The following is a 9,699-nucleotide window of genomic DNA, read 5'->3' as shown; positions in this document are numbered from 1 at the left end:
TATTATTTTAATAATAAAATAATTAATTAATTATTAATTAATTAATAATTAATTATTAATTAATTATTAAAATTAATAATTTAATTTTAAATTATTATTATTATTACATTTACTGCCATCATCCGTTTGTTACCAACTGATTTGAACCGATATAGCAAATAAAAAAAATCATGTAATACAATTATTTCAAGTACATATTTTAAGGCACATATATTTTAAATAACTTTTCACAACATGTAAAGTCACAGTTCTTGTTTCAATTCCAGTTGGACATAACGAAAGTAATAACTTTCGGTTCATATACAAGTCGGATTGATTCTATAAGCAGACTGATGCGTCTTTGATTCACGACAAAGAATCGGCTCATAAGAGTCATTTGTTCATTGTATGTGTTTGATTCACTAAAAAGAATCAGTTAATAGGAGTCATTCGTTACACTTTAGATTCAGTCCTATATTTAAGGATGGCGTCTATGTACTGTAGATAAAGAATTCCCAACCCTATGACTATTTTTGGAACCATAGCACAAATTCGTCATATCGTTTGACCTTTTTAGTTGTGTAGAAATCCATATTTCTCCACAAAAAAAAACAAGTCTTTTCCAGATTGATTCAAATGTCAAGAGTTAGTGTTAAACCTCTTGGGTTTCTTTCACATTCAGTGTAACCACCATTATTTTCCATCCCAATCCCACCACACTCAGGGAACAGCAGCCATGCCTTTCGGGAACAGTCACAACCAGCTGAAGATGAAGTATTCCTCTGAGCAGGAATATCCCGACCTCAGCAAGCACAACAACCATATGGCCAAGGTTCTCACACCGGTGCTATATGAGAAGTTGCGCTCCAAACAGACACCCAGCGGGTTTACACTGGATGATGTAATCCAGACCGGGGTAGATAACCCAGGTAAAGACCCCAAAACAACTCAAAGTCCTCCAATAGACCACTTCTCATGTCATTTTAGAACATATAGGTGCATTGCAAACAGAAAGAAGTATGATTATCATTGTGCGTTAAACGGTGACCTTGCTGACTCCTTGTTTTAGTGCAGAGAACATTTAATAAAAACAGTTCCTGTATAGATAAGACCAACCTATCTGTGCAAAATGCAGTGGCATGGAAAATCCAATTCTAGCATGGCCACATGAAAGACTTGGCCTGAAAAATATCATGAACACTCGGCTTTTCTTTTGGAACAATTTAACAGCGTATTTGGTAAGACAAATGGTGCTTCCCCTTTCAAACCAGACCAGAACACAACAGAGCAGGTGACTTCATCCTTCGACAGCAGTGCGTGGTATTTTTACACCCCATGTGTTGTTGTTGTTTTTATTTAGCAATGCTAAACTAGCCAGGTTGACCATCAAGCTGCGGCCAGCTGAGGAAGAGTATCCAGACCTCACACAGCACAACAATCATATGGCCAAGTTCCTCACTCTGGACATGTACAAGCGCCTCCGTCAGCGCTGCACACCCAACGGCTTCACCATAGATAACGTCATTCAGACTGGCGTAGATAATCCTGGTAAAAGAACACACATAGTCTGTCAGGGGTCAGGGCCAGGGTTAGATAGTCCTAAGAGAAGTCACATGATATTAAACGTGTTTTTTTTTTGTTTTTTTTCATCTGATGTGCATGGCTCCTAATTTGTGTACATGGACTTGTTTTCCACCTCAGGCCACCCCTTCATTATGACTGTGGGTTGTGTGGCTGGGGATGAGGAGACCTATGAGGTGTTCAAGGAGCTGCTGGACCCTGTTATTCAGGACAGACATGGAGGATACAAACCCACAGACAAACACAAGACCGACCTCAATCCCAATAACCTCAAGGTATGAAGTTGAAGGGATAGATCACCCAAAAATTATTCTGTCATTTACTCGCCATGTCGTTCCAAAAGTGTTTTGACTTTCTTCTGCAGAATATTACCAAAGATATTTTGAAGAATGTTTTTGTCCACATAATTAAAGTCAGCGGGGTCCAAAACAACTCACTGATCACTAATATTTGGTACAGTGATATCGCTTGTTTAAAGACTAAATCTTTCTGTTTCTGTAGGGCGGTGATGATCTGGATGCCAACTACGTGTTGAGCTCTCGTGTCAGAACAGGCAGGAGTATCCGCGGATTAGGCCTGCCGCCCCACTGCAGTCGTGGGGAGAGAAGAGCTGTTGAGAAGCTCTCAGTGGAAGGTATGTCTCTGCAGCACACTTATTTTTTTTTTCTCTCCACAAACGGGGCGTAGTATAAGTAGGCAAAATAAGTAGGGACGCAGTATTTATCTTGCTGGCGCGTAGGCCTGGTCATGTGGCTCCCTCTTGTGGTGATGAGTATTGTCCTCTATGACTGGACCAACATAAATATTCCTTTCTTAGACATTTTAATCTGTTCTCTATGATATTTCTTAAGAAATCATTTATTTGAAATCAAACAAACAAAAAAGATACAGGATTTACTCACAGATTGGTTTGATCTGTCTGTAGCTCTGGGTGCCCTGACTGGGGATCTCAAAGGAAAATATTACGCCCTGAAAAACATGACAGAGGCTGAGCAGCAGCAGCTCATCGATGACCATTTCCTGTTTGACAAGCCTGTGTCTCCCCTGCTGTTGGCCTCAGGGATGGCTCGTGATTGGCCTGACGCCAGGGGCATCTGGTCAGTGTTCAGGATTAATGCACTGCTTGTGCTACTTTTGAAGTATTTTTATTTTATTTTAGAGAAGTAACCTACTTCCTGTCAGTTTGTTCCAGATTCTTCAAATACAGGTAGCACCAGCCACCTGCAGAAAATTCGTAATTGTTTGGTTTTAAGTATTGGCTTGACATTAATAGAATTTTGGGTGAAACTACATTAAAAAAAAAAAATTCTGAATTTTTATTCTAGCTTTATAGCTTATTTAAGGGTGTCCTTCTTACAGTGTAATTAAACATTTAAGTTCTGAGTAATATTAATTAACGTACTTAATATAGGTTTAGGATTAGGGTTTGGTTTAGGGTTAGTTACATGTAATTATGCATAATTTACTGTTATTACTATAATAAAGTAAATAAAATGTGTAACAAAGATGCTGTAAGTGATTGTTCTAGTTCATTCTAGGTATGTATTGCATCTCTGTGCTGGTCATAGAAGATATTCCCTCACTTATTTTCTCATCTCCAGGCACAATGATAACAAGACATTCCTTGTGTGGGTGAATGAGGAGGACCACCTGCGTGTCATCTCCATGCAGAAAGGTGGCAACATGAAGGAGGTCTTCAACCGTTTCTGCACCGGTCTCTCTAAGGTATTACATCACTGTGATACTAAAAGCCCATCCACACCAAGAACGATAACTATATTAGTGCCCACACTAATGCACAATAATGTTCTGTTTATTATAAGCGTGATGCAGTTATGCAGCTTTAATATCTCAAACTCTTTAATATCTCAAGTGGATTCTGATTGGCTGTCAAAGTTTTTATCATTCATGAGCTGGAAAAAGTTCTGAAAGTGATAGTAGCTAGTTGAACAAAGTCTAAGTTTCAAAGTTGGTTTAGAGTTGACAACCAAACAAATCCGGTTTAGATCAGTTTCAGCAGGTTCACAACACCCGCTATAAACCTCCTTTTAAAAGCCTTATATAAGCTTGTATTCATATGTATGTATTTGCATTCATTTATCATGAAATTTAAAGATGAATATTGTCAAAATGTAACGCGGTAAGGATATAAAATATTATTCATATAAAATAAATAATAAACCAGGCAATTTCATCTCTAAAATTATTCAGTCAAGTGCTTTAATTTGGAACAAAACTTTATTGTATCAGATATGTACAGTGGCCGAGAGAGCTCAACATGCTGCAAATGAAAAAAACAAAACGCATGCAAATAGAAAAAACACCAGCAAAATAAGGAAACCTCTTCATCAGTTTGACAACACATGCGCTACAAATACTCACAATGTGACCAAATACAGAAATGTGCTGCAAATACGCACAGACCACATCGGAAATGTTTAAGGGAACCGTAACAAGTGACTAAGCTGGCTGGGACATGCTTCTCAATGTCTGCTATAAAAGGTGTGATTTTTATTTTAACATCCTGATCATATGATTCCTTAGCTTTTTTTGGATGTTATTAGCCTAAATAAGCTGACTAAATACACAATTACTGTGTAATTGTGCAACTGTGAAACATTATGTAAGCCGGCTAACTTACTTTTACAACTTGCTTTATGAAAATGAACCATGGTTTTATTAAATTTAAAAAAAAACAAAAAAAAACTTGGTTACTATAGTTAACCCATGGTAACCACAAATTAACCATGGTTTTGCTACACTAACCAGAGTTTAACCATGGTATTTGTACAACTGTGGTTATACAAATAGTAGTCAAGATGCCAAAAAACATGGTTCTGTATTTGATTGTGTTGCGAGTATTTGCAGCGCTTTTCTGTATTTTGAGTATTTGCAGCATGTGTTGTCAAACTGATGATGGTTTCTTAATTTGCTGGTGCTTTTTCTATTTGCATGCGTTTTCATAAGTTGCAGCGCTTCGAGCTCTCTTGGCCACTGTAGATATGTCACTTTGCTCACATCTAATTGGTCCAAATGTGAGCAAATCCATCTTCCTGAACCTAAAAGTCCAGAGTTTAAGCTTAATGCAAACTTAAATATTTAGCCACTGAAACTGGCTTCGAAAGAGGCAATACAAATGTTGAGATAATTTTGTAGCTATATTAGATCTCTGCAATGAACACTGTGACAAGTTACAGATAGTTTACTGGAATCTGTGGTGAGTCTTATAAGTGAAAGAGATTACAAGATGCCCTCTTGGTTTCAGAGAACTCCAACAAAACGGTATGAAAATGTGTACTTGCCACAAAGTACATTATTTACACAAAAAATACATTTGAGTGGGCAAAAGTGAAATAAATTATAAAACATCTAAATGTTGCTCTTAATAACATTCCAACAGTGAAACTGAGCTCAAATCAGGTTTACTGCAGCCACTTTCACAGACGAGCACCCTCAATACATAGAGGCGCAGAGCAAATTTTCAAAAAGCAACTCAAGATTCGGGCTTAACCCTTTACACAAGAGCCGCCCAAAACACACAATACTTAAAACCACCACAGAATAGTGCCTGTTAAAAAGCTAAAACAAAACCCCACAAATCTCCATCTAGTGTCCACTGCCTCAATGATCAGCCTCAACTCATCTGTCTGAAATGATGGCGATGGCAATGAGTCCCTCTGAACATTCTCAGAGCATCATACAATCGTAACACTGAAAAGTTCTTTTTACAGCATTAACCGACTTGCACGATAATACGATAACTGTGTGACCGATGTTAAGAAATTATTGCTTTAAGCAAAGTTAAAGTATATACATTTTTTCTAATACATCTAAGTGGTTTATTGAGGAAAAAAAAATATTCGGAAACTGCTACTTTATGATTGTACAGCTTAATTTGTTTGTTTATATTGAAACGAACCATTTCATAAATTCCATGTAGTTAGATTAAAGATATATTCATAGCTTGAGTTCGCCTGCAACTTTGGAAGCAATGTTCTTAAAAGCGATGGAGTTGCCAGATATCCTCTTAAAACGGACACCATTAAGTGAGAGCCGGGGCAGTTTGCAAACCTCCATCTCCCATTGGACGAGGCTGTCGGTGCGGCTGTCCCCGTGGGCACAGAGGAGCAGAAAGCATTCGCGCTGCTGGTGACTGCAGCTGTTGGCGTCCAGAACTTTGCGGATCTCATTTATGATGTCGGCTGGCTCCATGGTGCTGGTGGTGTTCATACTCCAGGTGAAACGGAGAGAGCGGGGTTTCCCGTCTTTTCCATCTTTCCCTTCATCTTTCTGCTGATCCCCAGATACATGGCGACTGCCAGACGGAGCGGGACAGGAATGGAAAGAGAGAAAGGTAAGGTTAAGGCAACAGATGGAGAAGAACGTTTCTAATATTGAGGTTACTTATTCACTAAGACTTGATCACAAAGGTAGTGAAGAATCAGTGCAGCAGCTGCATGCATGGGTTATCATCACACATGGGAATTAATGCCAATCAAATGCATAGCAGACTAGGGCATGCACACAAGCAACTCACTTCTAATGCCATAAAATATGAAATAGGGCTCGGTGAGTATTCTGTTATTATTTTCAATATACACTAAAAGTTTGGGATTGATAATATTTTTCCAATTTAAAAAAATTAAAAATCTTTTATGCTCACTAAGTCAGCATCTATTTGATTACAAATACAACAAAAACAGTAAAATTTTGAAATATTGCAATTTAAAAAATGTAATATTATTAAATACTAATATATTCTAAGATGTAATTTATTCCTGTGATGCAATGCTCAAAGTGTTGATGCTAGATTTTTTTTTGATGAAAAGAAAGTTTAAAAGAACAGTATTTATTTGCAATAGAAATCTTTGGTAAAATTTTAAATGTATTTGTCACTTAATCAATTTAATGCATCCTTGCTAAATATTTTTTTTTATTAAAAAAATTACTGACTCTAAACTTTTGAACAGTAGACCTTATCTTGGTATCCAAGTATTTTTAAATCAGGGCTCCAGACCAAAAACAAAAAAATAAGTAATAACACAAAATAGGTGCCAAATTATATTTAAGTGCCACAAAATAAACATGTTTTATTTATTTCTTTTTTTTGAACACCTTAACATTTCAGTCATAATGTCATGTGTTTATGTCTCCCCTCCTTTTACAGCATCAGCATTTTAATCCATCTTGTAGACATCCTGGGAACTAAGGTTCACTTAAAGAGGGAACTAAACGTCTTTTCCAACTTGAAAAATATATACGGTCACAAAGAATTGTTTAATACACAGAATCTGTGCCAATATCACAGACCACAACTATGTAAGCATCACTTGCCCCTTGAGTGTAGTTTGGGCTCCTCCTCAATGCATCCTATAAATGCTGTCATATGTTTTGCACACATCCAGTCTGTTTTTCTTCATTAGTAACACGCAATTATATAGGATATGTTGAATTTTACCTTTAGCTCTTTGCATTCTTTCTTATCATGTAGACAACAGGTTGAGTAAAAATATTAGTATGCATTATAGTGCATATATTTAGCAAAATGCTCCTCTTTAAAGTTATTTTTCTAGCTGACTGATGAGCTAATGGACACCGAATGGTTATTCTGAAGTAAATGTATTTTTACGTGGCATTGTTTACAAGCTTTACACGTTTTCCAGTTTGAACCACTGAATGAGCGTTTACATGAGACATTTCATTAAGTTGTACTGTAGGCTCTCTTATAATATACCTTTTGATGTCTATTCATGTACTACTTTCATACAGTAGTAAAGAGAAAGATATGATGGGTTCATGTGCCGCATGTTTGAATTTCGTTACGAATTTGGCAGAAATTTAAAGCTGATACTTTGTTAATTAAAAGGCAACAAATCACAAAGCTTATTGTGTTTATTGGACGGCAAGTGCGCTACAAATAATATGAAGTTCAAGCATTAACAGAACAGCATACAGACTAAAGATCTTGATAACAAGAAGCCATATTAGTATCGATTATAAACGAGAATCATCAACGATTTTGTTAATATCCACACAGCTGACGGCTTTACCTGTTGTAGTTTGTTCACGTTGTGCACAAAATTGATACTGCTTTTCTGCACTTTTACTTTGCACGTCTCCGTCATTTGCGATCTCTCTCAAGCTGCCAGAACTGGAGCTGCTTTTAGCAGGTGTGCCGTCAGCGCTGGTGTTCGGCAGAGATGAGGACTGTTTTTCCACTAAATCTTTGATGCGCATCGTCTCCGTTTATTACGTCAACATAACAAAAGATGTGATCTCAAAACAATCAGGAAAAAAGGCATGAGTCATAACATGTAAATCTATATAGACGCTAGTGGCGATCTCAGCAAAAATATCACTCACAAATTAATATTTTTGGATGAGACCATTTTAGTCGCAGTCTGGAGCCCTGAAATAATAGCTCAACATTTCCAAATCAGAAGAATCACTATTAAAAATCAACAGCAAGCATGTTTTAATGCAGAACGTTTTAAGAAAGAATTAAGATTCTTTTCGATTTTTATCTTTTGGTGGAAATCTAATTAAACTGTTTATCAACTAAATTAATTTTAGTAATTTAGTAGTATAATTTAATATTAAATTTAGTAATAAACTAAAATATTTACTAAAATATTTTAATATACATTTTTTTTTAAAAGTCACATTGCCACTTTTATTCAAAGACGCTATTACCAAATATTTATTAACACTCGAAAAAGCAATTACTACTAGTCTAATGATGCTCTCTGGTCAAATTAAAATCATTTTTATAAAACGGATAGTTCCGGTCCTTGATTCTTTCCACAGTCACTGACACCTCACCTTGAGCCCTCAAATCTCCCGCTTCTCTCAAACTCGGTTGAGACTCTTTTATTGTTTATTTGTTGGAAGGTTAGAGATCACAATGGAGCGAAAAAGGAATGGACAGAGAGAGAAAGAAAGTGAAAAGGAAATCATGTTTAGTCATTTTAGAGCAAATCACTACACACACAATGAGATAGATAGATAGATAGATAGATAGATGAGCTGTTATAAACTCACTGTAAACCACGGCTTCTTGGGGCTTATTGCTTTATGCTACTCATAGTGTTACATAATGTCAAATATAACCAGCTAAATCAATATGAACATACTGTAAATAATCAATATTTAACATCACCCAGCCCTAATGTAAATGGAAGGGAAAAACGCACATCACTCAAACATTCAACATGAATAAAGCAGCCTAACACTACACACTACACTAACACACACTCTGAGCTCTCATACAGTGCAAGACGGAAAATATACGTCCACAACACACGGAAATAATCAACCAGGAGAGGAAGTAAGGGTTTCCACAGTCACTGACACCTCACCTTGAGCCCTCAAATCTCCCGCTTCTCTCAAACTCGGTTGAGACTCTTTTATTGTTTATTTGTTGGAAGGTTAGAGATCACAATGGAGCGAAAAAGGAATGGACAGAGAGAGAAAGAAAGTGAAAAGGAAATCATGTTTAGTCATTTTAGAGCAAATCACTACACACACAATGAGATAGATAGATAGATAGATAGATAGATGGATAGAGACTGAATGAGAGAGCAAAAAAAACAAAGACGTAAGCAAAAAGTTAACCCCCACAAAGACTTGGTGTCATCAGTATGCTGGATCAGACAAACACAAACTTATACGAGACTCTTACGATCAACTTAAGACACCTGAATATGTACGGTAGTTTGTCACCATGCACTCATTTGAACTGCCATGCTGCTTCCTCCAAAGAACAATGTACATCTAGAAGTTCACTGAAAGAGTGCATCATGGGTAAAAGCCTATTCTGAGCGCTGGATGCTGACATCAGACGCATATACAGATATAGAGGACGTGTCTATACATACAGTATATACTGTGCTCTTCGCATGCGAGAGGGTGCGTGTCGTAGTGCGTTTATGGATAAGCCTTTCACTCTCCATTAAACACAATGTGAAGTTGTAGCTGTTGTTTGTGCGTTTAAACGAGCCCTTACTCTAGACACTCTTCATCTGCGACACTCTACAACTGCCTATAGCCAGAGCTGCTGAATCTGCAAGAAAAGAGCAGTTCAAAGCCCACAAAAAGAAAGAAATTAAACTGGTGGACGCAGGTAAAACAAATAGCCAT

The 9,699-nt window shown here is 37.0% G+C and overlaps 2 protein-coding genes across 10 annotated transcripts in view; one reads left to right on the top strand and one right to left on the bottom strand.

Annotated features, from left to right (window-relative positions):
- Positions 1-3,504, top strand: part of LOC107708430 (creatine kinase B-type-like) — a 4,257-nt gene extending 753 nt beyond the window's left edge. The window contains exons 2-6 of one of the 3 annotated variants that reach the window (XM_016512656.1): positions 704-908; positions 1,681-1,835; positions 2,062-2,194; positions 2,486-2,657; positions 3,162-3,504. In XM_016512656.1, coding sequence (XP_016368142.1) covers positions 716-908; positions 1,681-1,835; positions 2,062-2,194; positions 2,486-2,657; positions 3,162-3,489 — 981 coding nt within the window. In that variant the 5' untranslated portion in view covers positions 704-715 and the 3' untranslated portion in view covers positions 3,490-3,504. Of the gene's footprint in view, positions 1-661; positions 909-1,680; positions 1,836-2,061; positions 2,195-2,485; positions 2,658-3,161 lie in introns of all 3 variants that reach the window. The other 2 variants (XM_016512657.1, XM_016512658.1) reach the window with 2 other exon arrangements.
- Positions 3,505-5,179: 1,675 nt separating this feature from the next.
- Positions 5,180-9,699, bottom strand: part of LOC107708428 (MAP/microtubule affinity-regulating kinase 3-like) — a 32,566-nt gene continuing 28,046 nt past the window's right edge. For 2 of the 7 annotated variants that reach the window (XM_016512646.1, XM_016512644.1), the window contains exons 16-17: positions 8,919-8,963; positions 5,180-5,875 (exon numbers count right to left, since the gene is read on the bottom strand). In XM_016512646.1, the coding sequence (XP_016368132.1) occupies positions 5,518-5,875; positions 8,919-8,963 (403 nt within the window). In that variant the 3' untranslated portion in view covers positions 5,180-5,517. Of the gene's footprint in view, positions 5,876-8,382; positions 8,428-8,918; positions 8,964-9,699 lie in introns of all 7 variants that reach the window. The other 5 variants (XM_016512648.1, XM_016512649.1, XM_016512645.1 and 2 more) reach the window with 4 other exon arrangements.

Source organism: Sinocyclocheilus rhinocerous, unplaced genomic scaffold (assembly GCF_001515625.1).
Source record: "Sinocyclocheilus rhinocerous isolate Xijiao unplaced genomic scaffold, SAMN03320098_v1.1 scaffold295, whole genome shotgun sequence".
NCBI lineage: Eukaryota > Metazoa > Chordata > Actinopteri > Cypriniformes > Cyprinidae > Sinocyclocheilus > Sinocyclocheilus rhinocerous.
Note: the sequence above shows the minus strand (reverse complement) of the source record. Positions and strands in the feature narration are given on the sequence as shown.